Genomic DNA, 18,878 nt, shown 5'->3' with positions numbered 1-18,878 from the left:
TGTTCGATTTGGTTTAAATAATGCAAAAACAAAGTGTTGGAGAAGTAAAAGTGCAATATGTGCCATGTAAAAAAGCTAACGTTTGAGTTTCCTGCTCAGAACATATGAAAGTTAGTGGTTCTTTTTAACATGAGACTTCAATATTCCAAGGTAAGTGGTTTTAGGTTGTAGTTAATATAGTATTTATAGGACTATTTCTCTCTATACCATTTGTATTTCATATACCTTTGAGTATTGGATGTTCTTATAGGCGCTTTAGTATTGCCAGTGTAACAGTATGGCTTCCGTCCCTCTCCTCGCCCCTACCTGGGCTCGAACCAGGAACACATCGACAACAGCCACACTCGAAGCAGCGTTACCCATCACTCCACAAATACTTGCAGAGCAAGGGGAATAACTACTACAAGTCTCAGAGCGAGTGAAGTTTGAAACGCACCCCGCTAACTAACTAGCCATTTCACATCGGTTACACCAGCCATTAGGCTGATAGGCTTGAAGTCATAAAAAGCGTTGTGCTTGCGAAAAGCTGCTGGCAAAACGCACGAAAGTGCTGTTTGAATGAATGCTTACGAGCCTGCTGCTGCCTACCATCGCTCAGTCAGACTGCTCTATCAAATCATAGATTGAATTATAACATAACACACAGAAATACGATCCTTTGGTCATTACTATGATCGAATCCGGAAACTATAATTTCGAAAACAAAACGTTTATTATTTCTGTGAAATACGGAACCGTTCGGTATTTTATCAAACAGGTGGCATCCCTAAGTCTAAATATTCTTGCTACATTGCACAACCTTCAATGTTGCATATACCCTGACTCTGCGTGCAACGAACGCAAGAGAAGTGACACAATTTCACCTGGTTAATATTGCCTGCTAACCTGGATCCCCCAGTGTTGCATCGATTATATGCAACGCAGGACACGCTAGATAAACTAGTAATATCATCAATCATGTGTAGTTATAACTAGTGATTATGATTGATTGATTGTTTTTTATAAGATAAGTTTAATGCTAGCTAGCAACTTACCTTCGTTTCTACTGCATTTGCCTAACAGGCAGTCTAGTCTCCTTGTGGAGTGCAACAAGAGGTAGGTGGTTATTGTGTTGGACTAGTTAACTGTAAGGTTGCAAGATTGGATCCCTCAAGCTGACGTTCTGTTGGCTTCGGATCGTTGTCCTGTTGGAAGGTGAACCTTTGCCCCAGTCTGAGGTGCTGAGTACTCTGGAGCAGATTTTCATCAAGCATCTCCCTGTACTCTTTGCCTCGATCCTGATTACCCTCCCAGTCCTTGCCGCTGAAAAACTTCCCCACAGCATGATGCGGCCCCCACCATGCTGGGGATGGTGCCAGGTTTCCTCCAGACGTGACGCTTGGCATTCAGGCCAAATAGTTCATTCTTGGGTTCATCAGACCAGAGAAACTTGTTTCTCATGGTCTTAGTCTTTCTGTTTCTTTTGGCAAACTCCAAGTGGGCTGTCATATGCCATTTACTGAGGAGTGTCTTCTGTCTTGCCACTCTACTGTAAAGGCCGGATTGGTGGAGTGCTACAGATATGGTTGTCCTTCTGGAAGCTTCTCCCATCTCCACAGAGCTCTTTAGCTCTGTCAGAGTGATCACCGGGGTCTTGGTCATCTCCCTGACCAAGACCCTTCTCCCCCGATTGCTCAGTGTGGCCACATGGCAAGCTCCAGGAAGAGTCTTGGTGGTTCCAAACTTCTTCCATTTAAGAATGATTGAGGCCACTGTGTTCTTGGGGACCTTCAATGCTGCAGAACTGTTTTGGTACCCTTCCCCAGATCTGTGTCTCAACACAATCCTGTCTCAGAGCTCTACGGACAATCCCTTCGACCTCATGGCTTGGGTTTTGCTTGGACACACACGGTCAACAATGGGAACTTATATAGACAGTTGTGTAACTTTCCGAATCATCCCGGAGTCGCCTCTTCACTGTTGACGTTGAGACTAAAGGTTGACCAATTAATCGCCATGGCTGCTTAATTATGGCCGATTACATTGCAATTCACGAGGAGACTATGTGGCAGGCTGACTACCTGTGATGCGAGTCCAGCATCAAAAGGACCTTGTGGCTGTAAGGAGCCATGGTAAGTTGCTAGCTAGCATTAAACTTATCGTATAATAAAACAATCAATCTTCACATAATCACTAGTTAACCTAGTAATATCATCAACTGTGTGTAGTTAACTAGCTTGCCCTGCGTTGCATATAATCAAAGCGGTGCCTGTTAATTTGCCATCAAATCACAGCTTACTTCAACTTCGCGAAACGGGTGGTGATTTAACAAAAGCACATTTGCGAAAAAAAGGACCATCGTTGCACAAATATACCTAACCATGAACATCGATGCCTTTCTTAAAATTAATACACAGAAGTATATATTTTTAAACCTGCATATTTAGTTAAAATAAATGCATGTTAGCAGGTAAGATTAACTACGGAAATTGTGTCACTTCTCTTGCGTTCAGTGCAAGCAGAGTCAGGGTATGTGCAGCAGTTTGGGCCGCCTGGCTCGTTGCGAACTGTATGAAGACAATTTCCTAACAAAGACCATAATTAATTTGCCAGAATTTTACATAATTATGACATAACATTGAAGGCTCTGCAATGTAACAGCAATATTTAGACTTAGGGTTGCCACCCGTTCGATAAAAAAGGGAACGGTTCCGTTTTTCAATGAAAGAATAAACGCTGTGCTTTCGAAATGGTTTCCGGATTTTACCATATTAATGACATAAGGCTCGTATTTCTGTGTATTTATTATATTATAATTAAGTCTATGATTTGATATTTGATAGAGCAGTCTGACTGAGCGGTGGTAGGCAGGAGTGGGCTCGTAAGCATTCATTCAAACAGCCCTTTACTGAGTTTGCCAGCAGCTCTTAGCAATGCTTGAGGCACAGCGCTGTTTATGACTTCCAACCTATCGACTCCCGAGATTAGGCTGGCAATACTAAAATGCCTATAAGAACATCCAATATTCAAAGGTATATGAAAAACAAATGGTAAAGAGAGAAATAGTTGACACGTCATAATTCCTATAATAACTACAACCTAAAACTTCTTAACTGGGAATATTGAAAACTCATGTTAAAAGGAACCACCAGCTTTCATATGTTTTCAAGTTCTGAGCAAGGAACTTAAAAGTTAGCTTTTTAACCTGGTACATATTGTACTTTTACTTTCTTCTCCAACACTGTTTTTTTGCATTATTTCAACCAAATTGAACATGTTTCATTATTTATGAGACAAAATTGATTTTTATTTATGTATTATGTTAAAATAAAAGTGTTCATTCAGTATTGTAATTGTCATTATTACAAATATATATATGAAAATCGTCCGCATTTTTGGTCCTCCATTAATCGGTATCGGCGTTGAAAAATTATAATCAGTCGACCTCTGGAATCTAGTACTGAAAGCATAAGCTACAGTTAGCTAGCACAGCAGTGCATAAAATGTGGTGAGTAGTTGACTCACAGAGAGAGAAAGACAATAGTTTAACAGTTTTGAACACATTCACCTCTTCCAATATGAAGAGAGATTGTCTTTTTTAAAAACTTGCTAGCTAGTTTTGCCTACTCAAACAGAGGGATGCTTTGTTATTTAGCTGGTTATGGCTATCCAACACAACACTGGAACTATTCCAAGTCAAGGTAAGCTTTTGGTATGACTAATTTATTGCCACCGGGGCCCACTGGTGTAAGTGCTAAACTGCTTACTGACTGTACACTGTAACACTACTGCATTATTATAGCGGTTTACTAACATGTTATTTCTATTAGCCATGTTGATTGATGTTACTTTAGCTAATATGGTGACAACAATGTAGGCTGTCTGTAGCAGTTATGACATGGCTTGGAAAGTTTTTTTTTTGCATGGTCTCATGCAGCTGATGTGTTGTGCATTGAAGTCCAGAAGTGAAGGGAAAAGGTGAGAGGAAGAGAGCGCATAGATGCGAGAAGGAACACAATGTGGCTGCTATGAAAGTGCACTGTGTTCACGTTATCAGGGGAGTATTCATTCCTCCGATTCTGTTGAAAAACGTTTCTTAAACGAATGCAAACGGAACGAAACTAAGATAAACATACCTGAATTTGTCCAATGGAAACTCTTGTTTGCAACTGTTGGACTCATGATTACACTCTAGATCAGCTAGATGCAGGCAAGAGTGTGCAAGGCAGTATTGAATGTGTCACTGTCTGTCAACTCAAATGTTTCTCTCCACCTTTGTTTACCTACGTTGTAAACTTTCATTCATAGACTAGGTTGTAGCAACCTCGATGGGTATAGGGATAATTTCAGTATCATGTAGTAGCCTAAACCTTTTACATTGAACTGAGTGAATGGGATATGAATGACAGTCATCCAATATGCTGTAATATAAATAAGGCCATGCTCATAAAATGTGTTTTGTTCTCCCTCATCTGAAACGCCCCCCGACCGACCGCCACTGTACCTGTCTCCTGTTATGTTGACTCAGTTTATAAAGAACGTAGATAGTCTTGTTCTTTCTACATAACAGTATTCTCTCTTGAACGGAGTTCCTGGAGTTTCCCTGCCCTAGCCTGCCTAGGCCATATGCCTGTGCTCAATATCAACATAGGCACACATTTATTGCTTTAAAATATATATTATTGGCACTGGCAGCTAAACTTATCAACACTAAATAGACACTTCTTAAATATACATGTCACAATTCCAGACATAACAATGCACAATATATATGTTCTGACCGTGTATGCGCTCACTTTGCCTGCGTTGCTTTAGGTTGACGCGAGAGAAATAGACTTTCTAATTTCCAGTAACGTTATACATGGCGGCGTTGACGCTCGCGGCCCGTCTGTTCTCTCTCATTCAGTTCCGTGCGTTCTAATTCCAGCGTGTACACGCTCGTAAAAATAAACACTTTTCGTTTGATTTTGTCTTCAGAGTAAACTGAAGCCAGTGTACTAACGTTACTGTAGTTCCACCTCTTCCTTCCCAATACAATCCAATTTGTCAGGCTGAAGCTGCAACTTGTTGAGCAGGAGCTTGTAACTGCCAATCAACATATAAGTAGTTAGTAAGATAGCCACTATCTAGTAAGCTAGATAGATATAAATAGCTAAATAAATGCACTAATGTATTGTAGCTAGCTAACGTTAGATAGCAAGCTAAACCACGGGCTTTGGCTAAACAGAATTTATGCTAAGGAGACTGCGATGTGTTCAAATTGATTAGCTAAAATAACCAATTGTTTAAGTACCTTTTTAAGAACACCAGAAGTAACTCACCATGTGAGAATCCAAATATTCGTCGAAATTGTGGTTTGTGGATATTGTGACATATAGTTTACGTAGCTATAGCTACCATTTCATTCAAAAGGCAAAGCAAAGACAGTGGGCAAAGCGTCCTCCAAAACACCATTCTTCCGGTAGCAGCGTTCCGGTAGGTGATTGGCTCATTCAAAACTTTGCTGATCTGTGAATGGAGCAAAGAGCTGACCTTTGGTGGAGTTATGTTCCACGTTGTCCGTAGCAACGGGTCCCTACAAATCAAATCACATTTTATGTTTCAAACGCGCCGAATACCGCAGGTGTAGACCTTACCATGAAATGCATAAAACAATGTAGTGTTAAGAATAATACGACTTTAAAAAATATTTACAAAAAAATAAAAATAGTTTTTTTTAATGACCAGCACTGTAGGTGCGCGAGACAAGTTTACCAGCATCATAGCATAAGTATCATTGACATGTTCCTTGCCATTTTAAACAAAATTACAGTACACTAATAAAATGACCCAGCAGGTGCTGTTGCAAGGCAAACAATAACGTAAAAAGCACACATCCTAAATGTTTATTTTTTTGTTGCCTTCAGTGGCCTGTATCACATGGAAAGATAGCTACATTTTTACATTGGTTTACAGTCCACTTTTCCTAAATATCTAGCTGTTCAATGTCACATTTGCACCTTGAATTATTTTAAAACCCCTTCCACTCTTCCTGTTGAGTGTAAAGAAATATTGGCAAGACAGTAAATAATTTAGTCATGCGGGACACAATCATTTAAGTACTTTTACTTCTAGTATGACAAATTGTACAGCAAAGCCTTCACAACGTTTACTTGATACTCATATATTTAAAAGGACTGAAATTGAAAGGAATACATTACATGTACATTTACTAAACACCGTCCTTCACAAATACAGAGTGCATGTTAGTCCAATGCAACACTGTTATGTCCTTATCTACTTCTATACTCTTAACAAATGCATAGAATGGTGTTTCACAGCTGCCATTGACATTTACCTGAATTCCATTGCACAGTACGTACTTAAAGATGTACTGTTAATACTAGTCTATCATCTATGCTGGTCATTGTGGTTATTACTAACAAAACATAGCAGAAAAAACATCTCAACCACATTATCAGATGGTTGAGATATGAAATGAATAGGTGAACTTACATAGTAATAGATTTGAATAAAGGTCAATTGGTTTACATTTCCTCTAATCAAACATTAATATTTCTTATATCATCTAGCTTGTCAAATGTGCGGTTCTGGTTTACTGTCGCAATACAAATGAATGCGTTTCCAGGGCATAGATTCATGGGGTCAAATACCATAGTGATAAAAATCCAACACAGGTCTTTGTCATATGGTATGTCATGTCCAATTGAGTGGTGGAAACCCACTGCCGGGTTTTGGTAACTGTTGTGGAACAGATGTGTGAAGTCATTCTGGTGCAGAAAGTTCCTCCTACAGGTAACTCATAATAGTTCCTTTCTTTCCAACCTGATGTGGCTCCAGGACATAGAACCTGATCATGACCCTGTGGAATACAAGTTCACCTACAATTAGATTCATGTATTGAAAACCATATACAGAAGACCATGTGGCTATAATTTAAATCTACTAAATGCAATATTCTATTTAATGCAATATAAAGTCAATACATACTTTGAATGCTATATGGTGTTGCAAGATCTCCTGTGCAACCCCTTACACGCATAGGTAGTTAGGCTATAATCGATACCTATTGGTAGTAATAACCTAGACATTTGAACTATCCAGACACACCATGGCATAACAGATAAGAAACAGATGAAAAATTGTAGTTGAGTCAAAGTTGAGTTGGGCTTTAAAGAGTCTGCAGGCAGGCCGGGTACAGGAACTGACATACAGAGACACTCCATCTTTCAATCTGAGATAAGGTATCATATGACATACTGCCCTTTATCCACACCAATGCAGAAATGCAAAATCCTCTTATCTTATGCATAAAACATATTTTTCATTAGAACAGAGCTGAAGCTCTGCAGTAGAGGATAGTAGAGGATAGTACTAAGGTAAAATAAATGAATGATTTGTAGCATAATCAGCTTCTAACCGGTCTTCAGTAAGTTCAAGTTCTCCTGTAAGGAAAGGGAAGATATTGGCACTGTGTTTCTTGTTCTTCTCAGCAGTGTCAGTGACACCGATGGCGGACACAGACAGTCTCACGCAAGGAGCACAGGTTCCACCCATGAGCATTGGCCGTCCTGGTTTCACCACCAACATCATTCTCTGCATGGAAAACGGACAACATAAAATACACACAAGCACCATTTTTTAATAGAATTAGCTAGCTAAGCTATATCTAAGTATTTAAATATGGACACTGGAGTTAAAACCTTGATATTAAAACCTTGATAGCTGCTAACTATAGTGCCTTCAGAAAGTATTCACACCCTTGACTTTTTCCACATTTTGTTGTGTTACAGACTGAAATTAAAATGGATTAAGTTGAGATTTTGTGTCACTGGCCCACACACAATACCCCCCGATGTCAAAGTGGAATTATGTTTTTAGACATTTTTACAAGTATTCAACCCCTTTGTTACGGCATGCCTAAATAAATACAGGAGTAAAAATGTGTTTAACAAGTTGAATGGACTCACCTTTGGGATGAATTGTAACGCCGACTGCGAGCCAGGCCTAGTCGCCCAACATCAGTGCCCGACCTCAATAATGCTCGTGGCTGAATGGAAGCAAGTCCCTGCAGCAATGTTCCAACATCTAGTGGAAAGCCTTCCCAGTAGAGTAGAGGCTGTTATAGCAGAAAAATAGGGGGACCAATTCCATATTAATGCCAATGATTTTAGAATGAGATGTTTGAAGAGATGTCCACATACTTTTGTTAATGTAGAATATATGCTACTGCTCGACTAACAAAATATCTTGGTTGACCAACAGCTTATCGACTAATTGGTGTCAGCCCTAAAAGGAACTAAAGAAAAACGACCATAAATTGGGAAAACAAATTAACTTCATGTCCTCAATACAACACGTTATGTTTGGGGAAAATCCAACACAACACATCAGTGACTACCACTCTTCATATTTTCAAGCATGGTGGTGGCTGCGTCATGTTATGGGCATGCTTGTCATTGGCAAGAACTAGGGAGTTTTTAGGATAAAAATAAATGGAAAAGAGCTAAGCTCAGGCAAAATCCTAGAGGAAAACTTGGTTCAGTCTTCTTTCCAACAGACACTGGGAGACATTCACCTTTCAGCAGGACAATAACCGAAAATACAAAGGTCAAATATACAGTTGGTTACCAAGATGACTTTGAATGTTCCTGAGTGGCCAGAAAATCTGTGGCAAGACTTAAAATGGCTGTCGAGCAATGATGAAAAACTAACTTGACAGGACTTGAATAATTTTTTTAAAGAATAATTTGCAAATATTGTAAAACACAGATGTGCAAAGCTCTTAGAGACTTACCCAGAAAGACTCAAAGGTGATTCTAACTTGTCACATTGACTCAGGGGGATGAATACTTATGTAAACATGAGTGTTATTTTTCATAATTATTTGACGAATGTTTGAATCCATCCGAGTATGTAGTGTATATCGTTTAGATTATCGTTTTCAATTAAAACTATTTTAATCCCACCTTGTAACACAACAAAATGTGTTATGTCAAGGGGGTGTGATTATTTAAGAGACATGACACTCAGTGTAGCCAATTTAGCAACTTCGTCACTATATTTAGCGAGTATTCAGATCCCTCTAGCAACACATTTCAAAAATATCGACTAGCGACAAATCTAGCGTTATTGGAGACTTTTGGAGACTCTGATGTGAAAGCACGTATTGTTCTTACTCTTCTCAACGAGCAGCGGGTGCTGCCGTGGGCCCCACCACCCGTCCCATAGCACTCGCAAGCGGCCCAGTCCTTGCGCAGCAGTCCCTCCCAGCTGCAGTCAGAGGAGGAGATGTTCACCCCTCTGCGTCAAGACTGCAAATGAATTGCGCATGCGGGAAGCCACCGCTGGCTTAAATTCAGGGCGGGATGTAAATGTAAAAAATGTCTTTGTCAAAAAATAAATCACTGCACAAAAATAAATCACTGCATTTGACTAACACAGCCTCAGTAACTTACTCACTTACTCACCTTGTCCACTGTGTGTGTGCCTCTCTGTGACATAAGCTAAACATCGAGCTGGCTAGCTTATCATGTCTCAGTCTAAACTGTACACTCAAAAATACAGAAAGGAGTGGGAATCAAACCCTGAATTCAAAGGCTGGTTGAAGCCGTTTATTGGAGATGATACACGGACATACTGTCTGTATTGTAAGGCTGATTTCTTTGCCAAACTTAGTGATGTAAAAAAACACATGGCAACTCAAAAACATACTCAAAAGGCAAAGCCTTATAACAGTTCCACCCAAAACAAGCTGCCATTTATGGTTTTAAAAAATTGACCCTGCAAAAAAGGCTGAGGCCACCATGGCATTAGCTATAGCTGAACACTGTTCCATGCTGCATGTGATCACATTGGAGAAGCATGTAGAGCTGCTTCTTCCACTGCTGCTACCCACTTCAACATGCACAGGACAAAGTGTACAGAAATTATTAATGGGGTTCTAGCACCATACTTTATGAAAACGTTGGTTGCAGATGTGTGTGACCAGTGTTTCAGCCTCCTCCTCGATGGGTCCACAGATGTGGGTGACCAGTGTTTCAGCCTCCTCCTTGATAAGTCCACGGATGTAAGTGTTTCTAAGTGCCTGGGGGTTGTGATAAGGTACTTTAGTGACACCAAACAGACAATTCTATCAATATTTCTGGAGCTTGTTGAGTTGGAGGGAGGAGATGCCAAATCTATAGCCCTGTGCTGTTGTGGCTTTCCTCGAGAAGTGTAGTCTTAAAAAAGAGAAACTCCTGGGGATAGGGACTGACAATGCCTCTGTTATGCCGGGGATTAACAATGGAGTCCATAAAGTGCTGAAGGAGGAGTATGGCCTCAAATATCTGGTTCTTATTCGCTGTGTGTGCCACTCTGCAGCTTGCTGTAAGTCATGCTTCCAATGACATCATCCCCGTAGTGTGGAGTACTTGGTACGAGAGACTTATAACTGGTTGTCAGTGTCTCCAAAGCGCAGGGAGGCCTACAAGGCCATATATGAGACCATCAACTGTGGGGAGAAACCTTTACAGGTAACCAAGGTGTGTGCCACGCGTTGGCTCTCCATTGAACCCACGGTTTCACACATTTTTTTGGTAATGAAGAAATCTTTAAAAAACCACTTACTGTGGTTTTGCGGCTTTTTGGCACATCAGCTGCTTACTAATTTAAGTCAGCTCCGTCAGTTGCTGAACCTGCCATAGAGAGCCTTGACCAAAATGACGATGATCCACTCTTTCTGTGAGGGGGGTCTGGTGAAAAAAAAGACAATTAACCTGAATTAGGGCAGACTAGTTACCATCTTTTTCTCACATTGCCATTGACAGTTTTTTCATATTGTCTCTTGTTGGTCCATTTAGATGGTATACAACAAATATAAAAAATATTATGGTTAAAAATGTTCATGTTTTACTGTGACTTGTTGTAGGCTCCTAAGTGGACCATATGGTTAAAAACCAAACCAAATTAAGAAAACTAAACAAAAAAAACAAAAAAAATTAATTAAATAAAAAACAAAGTAACTCCATCAGTGTCTCTTTTGGGTCACTTTTGCCGGTCCCAAGCCCGGATAAAGGAGGAGGGTTGGAATTGTGACATAAAAAAACAAGAATCGAAAGAAGAAAGTTCATTTGTAGTTCTAAACATATTTAGGGTGTTTTTGACTCACTTTTTTGTCTCTCCCACGATGTTATTTCTCTCTCCTACAGCGCCCATCACAATTACATGCACATTGCCAATTATGCAAATTAGGGGATGACGTCCTTTAGCGACTTCTAGGACAGCCAATAGCTACTGTCCTTTTCATTATTCTTTTGGCCAAATTTCATATACACAAATGTAAATTTACAAACAGAAAACCACATTTTCGTATCCTACAAAAAGAAATTGAACTGTATTTTAAGACGGTTAAATGCTCTACTAACAAAAAAGCTGTTAGAATTGTAAGTATATGCATGTCCTTGTGTAATTGTAATGTGATATTGTACCCCCTAGCTCGATTGTCTATTGTTTGTAATCTATGTATGCTTGTGTTCCCTCATCTGGCAGGGCCTCTGCCTAGCGTTGCCCTGCCGTGGCTTCGTCTCTGTTAACATGATTCCGTTTCCAGTACAGTAGCCTACTGTTACACTTTATTGTTGTTGGTATGTTCAACTCATATTTCTGATTTGGAAGTTTATAATAAACAGCATTGGAGCGATTGTAGATAGTACATGAATGCTGCACGACTTTCCCAGTCAGTGTTCTGAACTTCTGAGAGCACATGAACACAACAAAAATATATGTACACAATGATGTCATACATGACATATACCACGTGAATGCAATGACCAATAGAATGAGCGTATCCAAAGGAACGCCAGCAACCCTGGACAATAATATTGCAGCCCTTCAGAGACGCTCTGATCATATTTATTAGAGCGGAAATGATTGAATGCTATTTTGGTGATTAGGAATACATGTAGCTAGCACACTAGTTTTAAGGTTGTATGTGTCTAACCAGCAAACTTGGCATGTTAATTTCGGAATTTAGTTAATGTTAGACCATTCCATTCGCCATTTGGAGAGAAACCTCGAGCTGTTGGGTTAGTTGGCAAGATAACTGGACACAGTAACGCTGACCGCTAGCTACGGTTATGTGGGACGATGGTGATAAAGGCTAGTTAGCTAAATGCATTTTGTTAGCTAACTATAGTAGGCCAGTTCTCGTAACCTGATGCATACCGGTACCAGTCTATTGCTACGTGTTGAAAAATGCTAGGATGTTCAAAAATGTGTTCGGGTCAGGATTTATTGTAAGAACCGCGCACGTTATCCTGACATGGGTAATAACACTGATACTCTTCCTACATGATACAGGTAAGTGCACTGAATTTAAATTCATTTTCAGATACCAGTATCCGTTGCATGTAATGCATAGATGGCATATGCATTATTACACTGTAATGCATACCATCAAACCACACGTCCACTTAACACCAAATATGGTGTTGTGGGGAAGTCCAGTGCCATTGCGTGGAGGAAAGTGGGAGAAGATGGAGCTAGATGAAACTTGCTGTATTTTCTCATCAATAAAATTTGATATCAGTACAGTTTCCCAAAACTAGAATCTGTTAAATAAAATAAAGTGTTAAATAAAATAAAGTGTTAAGTAAAAAATACATAAATAAGAAATAAATTAAACAAATAATTAATGGTACCGGTAGAGTCAATCAATGTGCGGGGGTACCTGTTAGTCGAGGTAATATGTACATGCATAGTCACTTTAAATCTACCTACATGGGGGGGGTAGTCTGGGTAGCCATTTGATTAGCTGCTCGGTAGTCTTATGGGTTGGAATCTGTTAAGAAGACTTTTGGACCTAGACTTGGCACTCCGGTACCGCTTGCCTTGTAGTAGCAGAGAGAACAGACTATGACTAGGGTGGCTGGAGTCTTTTTGACCATTTCTACCACTGTTGTGTCATCAGCAAACATAATGATGGTGTTGGAGTCGTGCCTGGCCGTGCAGTCATGAGTGAACAGGGAGTACAGGGGGGCTGAGCACGCACGCCTGAGGGGCCCCGTGTTGGGATCAGTGTGGTGGATGTGTTGTTACCTATCCTTACCACCAGGGGGCGGCCTGTCAGGAAGTTCAGGATCCAGTTGCAGAGGGAGGTGTTTAGTCCCAGGTTCCTAACCTTAGTGATGAGCTTTGAGGGTACTATGGTGTTGAATGCTGAGCTGTAGTCAATGAATAGTATCCTCACATAGGTGTTCCTCTTGTCCACGTGGGAAAGGGCAGTTACGAACAGAGTGCGCGCTAAGTTTTGTAGACTTAACCCTTTGCCAAATTTGCTTTGTGTGGAAGGAGTGCGACAGCGAAATTAGTTATTGCACAGGCGCACTTTTCAGAGTATCTGTGCCCTGAGTACATGCTAAAATGCGGAAATTGGATCTTTCTAGCTCGTGCGTGGCTCTGCCCAACTCCTTGCTTGTTCTGCCCGCTGTGCTTTATTTGCTCCCTTTGGAAACGATGATTTTATCACAGTGCCACCAACATGATCAACAAAGCAGCCAATTAGGTAGCTGATAAAAGTAGCTAAGGTCCTTATTGGTCAAGACAGTTTGACTAATCTCATAAGCCACAGTCTGTGTAAGATAAGACTATATGTAACAGTACTCTTCTTGCGTTGTGTACAATCAGTCATCGACACTGAACTCCAACATGTAGCACCAGTCATGTAGATTTATTCTGATAGGAACGGCACAAAATTGCACGTCATGCAATGCACGTCTCACCATCCAACTCTGCACTCACGCACTGTACAAAATGCCCCTTGTTCAGGGGCAGAACGACAGATTTTTACCTTGTCTGCTCGGGGATTCGATCTTGCGACCTTCCGGTTACATTGATTTGAATGAATAGTCTATTACTTATAAATGAGATAAATACAACTGCCTTACCGTTATCATATCTTAGGACCTATTACTCTCTGCTGGCATAGACTTAGTAAGCCTTTGCCTGATCCTGTATAGCTTGGTATGTCATTCCTAGAGCACTTCATGCAGTGTCACAGAAAGCAATTGCTATTTGCAAGTGAAAATGTCATGGGATGCATAGGCTCGCTCCATTATTAACCTTTTGGTGGCCATTTATTTGATCGTATTTCATTATCCAACATTTTAGTAGGAGCTACTAGTTAGTAAACATTGCTAATTTATTCTTGTTTTGCAGACCTGAGGAAGCAAGAGGAGAGGGGAGAGCTCATCCAACCTGTGCTCTTTGTCTTGCTGGTCCTTGTGTCTGTGTTGCTGTACTTTGCTGTCTCACTCATGGACCCTGGCTTTGTCCTATCTGACGGTAGTGACTTACAGGTGCGTCAAACCACGTTTTGCTTACTTCACAACACACGAACACAGTAATGCATATCAATGCTCAGGAAATGCATAACAGCTAAAAAAAAAAAACTATGCACTTTGTACTGCATTTTTAGTTTACCCTTGGCATCGCTGAGGAGACGCAGGATATGATTCCCCCAACAACCAAGTCTCTGCGACAGCGGCGCTGTGGTCATTGTCTGCTCCAGGTATGGAGTGGGCTACTGTAATATTTATTTATTTATTTTTGTTGTTGTTGTCTTTAACCTTTATTCATCCAGTGGAAACCCATTGAGACCAGCGTCTCATTTACAAGGGTGCCCTGGGAACAATACATTAACATGATCAGTCTCAATACAATACTATACATTTTCAATTACACATCACAACAAGTCAAATTCAAGAGCGACAGATAACATGTATATGCGCTAGGGGCACAATAACTAAAAGCTTCCTGGACTCTGGAGACCCGCGGAACCTCTAAAAACTTGAGAGCGAGTCTGATGGTGGGTTGCTTTCCAATTAAAAAGTGAGGTGAGGTGGTATGAGTGTTTCTGGATAACTGCTTTATATACAAATAGTAGCTGATGTTGGGCCCTTCTGGTAGTCACAAAGCCAAAGCTGACAACATTACATAAAAGGCAATGATGTGTACTAAACTTGTCTCCAGTGATAAGATACAGGCTGAATCATGTGTGTAGATAACATCGCCATAGTCAAGTACTGCCAGGAGTGATGCTTGAACACTTCTCCTCCAGTTTTCAAAAGTAAGGCAGCATTTTTTTTCTATACAGGAATATAATATATACACTTTAATAATGGGAATTGATGGGAAATGATGTAAATATATCACTAGCCACTTTAAACAATGCTACCTTATATAATGTTACTTACCCTACATTATTCATCTCATATGCATACGTATATACTGTACTCTATATCATCGACTGCATCCTTATGTAATACATGTATCACTAGCCACTTTAACTATGCCACTTTGTTTACATACTCATCTCATACTGTACTCGATACCATCTACCGTATCTTGCCTATGCTGCTCTGTACCATCACTCATTCATATATCCTTATGTACATATTCTTTATCCCCTTACACTGTGTATTATACAGTAGTTGTGGAATTGTTAGTTCGATTACTTGTTGGTTTAATACTGCATTGTCGGAACTAGAAGCACAAGCATTTCGCTACACTCGCATTAACATCTGCTAACCATGTGTATGTGACCAATACAATTTGATTTGATTTTGATTTGATTGTAATTCTCAGCTTCTTTGTTAGTTTTTCAATGTGTGTTTTTTAAAAGACCGCTTATCATCAATGAGGGACTTGTTCAATTTGGCGTCCCTTCAAGGTGCAGTTACGCAGATGTTCTCCAACATTTAGCACTTATTTAATATTGGTGAGCGATTTGTTGAATTGAATCAAAGCCAAGCTGACGGTTGTTAATGGCCTGCTGCACTGAGGGGGGCACAGGAATAAATAGCTGTCATCTGCATAGCTATGTAGGCCCCAGTTATTATTATTATTATTCAGAGACAAACCAACATTATTCATGTAAATAGTGAACAGTAAAGGGCCTAGTATTGAGCCTTGTACACCAGTTTACATGTATATTTAGTGCGTATGTATTCCTGAGGTGACATTAGGAGGGATAATGTAATCCTAGGATGCTGACAGACACACCATCTGCTCTCACTCTGTTAAGAGATTCTCTCACTCAATTATGGTCATGGCAAGATAAGCTGCTGGCATATGATATGAGTACAGGTCAGTGGACTAGTTTATGACCAGAAAGAGCTTTCTGTAACTCCTCCTTCCCCCCTTTCCCATTCATGTGCCCAAACAGCAGCCAATGAGATCCAAGCACTGTCAGACCTGTCAGCACTGCGTGCGTCGCTACGACCACCACTGCCCCTGGATCGAGAACTGCGTGGGTGAGAGGAACCACCGCTGGTTCGTGCTCTACCTGGCTGTCCAGCTGTTGGTGCTGCTGTGGGGCCTCCACATGGCCTGGTACGTGAAGATGGGTCTTCAGAGCCCATTCATACATGGTTGTGGTGACCCACAGGGTATGCAATGCAGGGTTTACAAAAACATTTGCACACCCCGTGGGTCACCACAACCAGGATCGAAGATCTTGATGATTTTTGCTTCAATTTATCATATGATGCACTGTTGTTTCAGAAGTGTGGCCAATCTCACTTGTTCTGTGACGCAGGTCGGGCTTCACCACGGCACCCACCTGGCAGCTGTGGCTGCGCGGCAATGGCGTGCTGCTGGGTACAGTGGCGGTAGTGGCGGTGCTCTCCCTCACCGTGCTCCTACTCCTGGGCTCCCACCTCTACCTAGTCTCCCTCAACACCACCACCTGGGAGTTCATGTCGCGCCACCGCATCTCCTACCTCAAGCACTGCGGCGCTGACGAGAACCCGTTTGACCGTGGTGCGCTGCGCAACCTCTGGGGCTTCTTCTGCAACTGGGGCGCCATAGTGTGGGAACAGGTGTACTTCAGAGAGGGCAATGACCCCATCTGATGAGCAAACAAGCTAACTAACTCGTCGTCTACTCAAGTTCTTCATTCCTTCCCTAGAATTCCTCCAATTGAGTTTACATCCTCCTTTCTAGAAGTATCTTTACATGAGACAGACATCCAAATGAACTATGAACTCCTCTCATTACTTCAGTTGGTCACTGAACTTTGCAAGTTCAGTTTAGTATGTAAGTGGATTTCAATGGAATTGAGCGCAATCCTGGTATTTATTTCAGTTGACTAGTGACGTGATAAAAAAAAAACATTTGTCAGGAAGACAGGAAAAGTTTCACTGAAACAAACAGGTCAGATATTCAGTAAGAAAGGTAATTGCAGTGAGCCTGTGAATAGTAGCGCGATTCTTAGTGTTGCTCTGTTTATTTCCTATCCTTCCAACTTACCATTGCCTTTGACAACCACTACACTCCCACCCACTCCAATACCTTCTTCTGTCCAAAGAATAATATCTAAGAGTGAAGAGTAAGAAAAATATCACTGAAGTATTAGGAATTTGAGCGAAGGGAACTCGTATGTGTTGAAGGGAACACATTTACAGAACAGATCAATAGATCACATAATACCTTGACAGTTAGATTAACAGAAAGGCAATTCACGAATGGCCTGTTTTTACATTTACATTTAAGTCATTTAGCAGACGCTCTTATCCAGAGCGACTTACAAATTGGTGCACTCACCTTATGACATCCAGTAGAACAGTCACTTTACAATAGTGCATCTAAATCTTAAAGGGGGGTGAGAAGGATTACTTATCCTATCCTAGGTATTCCTTAAAGAGGTGGGGTTTCAGGTGTCTTTCTATTCCCTGAGTTTACTAAGCTTTAACACGCTATAAGCTAACTGTTGTTATATACAGGATAAAGGTACTTTTATATACTGTTGTTGATGTAAAACTGTCTATACTTGAGAGCATGATTTGATTCCTTGTTGGTGTATTTTCCCCAATATTGACTCGGCATTGACAGAGGCTCTGTAGCGACCAAGTGGCTGATTTGACTCAGTCAATCAAGTCTTTAGGCTGTGTTTAAACATGCAGTCTAATTCTGATCTTTTGCCCAATTATGGGCCAAAGATATATGATCTGATTGGTCAGAAGACCAATTATTGGCAAAATATCAGAATTGGGTTACCTGTGTTTACACAGCCTTAGATTTCCAGAAGCACATTCCTCTTAACCATTTGAGTATTTTTGCATATTGTTACGAATATCACATTTTCAATGCCTGGTTTACTGTAATAGTTTAATTGAATCTGTACAAAAAGGAATGTCATGTTTTAAGGCTGCACTTACAGCTCAAAGCTTCCTGGCAACAGGGTTAATATGAAGGCAAAGGTCAGCCATGTGTTGGCAAATGAATAAGTAACTAAAATGGTAATTTAGTTATCAATATATTTTTGGTAGTACCATGATCCATCGACAAATTATTGCACCTCTTATAAAATGGTAGTGAGGCATTTATTTGCAATTGTATCATCTATTACTATAAAGGATAGTAAAAGGTGAAATGCACACAATTTGCACCATCACCAGAGGTGGTTTGAAAAATGATCTGATCTTGGGTGAAACTCCAAAAATGTTTAATCGTTCACTTAAATAATTTATTCTCACTTTTTCAATTGACAGAATGTCATACTATTTTTGTAAACGGGGGTTTATCGCTCTTGATGCAAATCAACCTTTTTTGATCGTCCATTTTGGAAAATAAAAGAGTTTGCATGAGATTTTTTACATCTAGTTTTTTGTAACTTTAGGAATAATCGTAGAGAACTTATTTAAAGGAGTGCAATGTTGTGTGTGTGTTCCCTAACTTAATCGTTAGCTTATTCTCTGTGCAATAGGAGAGCATAGAAAAACACGACAGAAATGAGCAATAATGGTAATATTGTCATCTTTTTATAGTATCAGAAAATCTTTCTGGCTCTTCCAGTAGAATTGAAAGATAAGTGATGTGATTTTATATACATTCGTTTGGTCTTGTAAGTGCTGATT

General features: G+C 40.3%; 2 protein-coding genes across 6 annotated transcripts in view; one reads left to right on the top strand and one right to left on the bottom strand.

Annotated features, from left to right (window-relative positions):
- Positions 1–5,458, bottom strand: part of LOC118385543 (outer dense fiber protein 2-like) — a 28,942-nt gene extending 23,484 nt beyond the window's left edge. For 2 of the 5 annotated variants that reach the window (XM_052521710.1, XM_052521714.1), the window contains exon 1: positions 5,301–5,458. In XM_052521710.1, the coding sequence (XP_052377670.1) occupies positions 5,301–5,303 (3 nt within the window). In that variant the 5' untranslated portion in view covers positions 5,304–5,458. Of the gene's footprint in view, positions 1–4,760; positions 5,065–5,272 lie in introns of all 5 variants that reach the window. The other 3 variants (XM_052521711.1, XM_052521712.1, XM_052521713.1) reach the window with 3 other exon arrangements.
- Positions 5,459–11,821: 6,363 nt separating this feature from the next.
- Positions 11,822–17,618, top strand: LOC118385540 (palmitoyltransferase ZDHHC12-B). Its single transcript, XM_035772753.2, has 5 exons — positions 11,822–12,321; positions 14,179–14,318; positions 14,438–14,530; positions 16,187–16,353; positions 16,559–17,618. Exons 1-5 carry the CDS (start codon positions 12,225–12,227, stop codon positions 16,872–16,874), a joined length of 813 nt encoding a protein of 270 aa, XP_035628646.1. The 5' UTR covers positions 11,822–12,224; the 3' UTR covers positions 16,875–17,618.
- The last annotated feature ends 1,260 nt before the right edge of the window (positions 17,619–18,878 follow it).

Source organism: Oncorhynchus keta, chromosome 6 (assembly GCF_023373465.1).
Source record: "Oncorhynchus keta strain PuntledgeMale-10-30-2019 chromosome 6, Oket_V2, whole genome shotgun sequence".
Lineage (NCBI taxonomy): Eukaryota > Metazoa > Chordata > Actinopteri > Salmoniformes > Salmonidae > Oncorhynchus > Oncorhynchus keta.
The sequence above is the reverse complement of the archived record's forward strand: the minus strand, read 5'-3'. Positions and strand labels throughout refer to the sequence as shown.

Excerpts from the sequence above, each read along its gene's own strand:
- LOC118385540 (XM_035772753.2), top strand. The coding sequence starts at position 12,225 with ATGTTCAAAAATGTGTTCGGGTCAGGATTTATTGTAAGAACCGCGCAC. Across the intron at positions 14,531-16,186 it reads GTGGTCATTGTCTGCTCCAG|CAGCCAATGAGATCCAAGCA; the intron begins GTATGGAGTGGG and ends GTGCCCAAACAG. Across the intron at positions 16,354-16,558 it reads TGGGGCCTCCACATGGCCTG|GTCGGGCTTCACCACGGCAC; the intron begins GTACGTGAAGAT and ends TCTGTGACGCAG.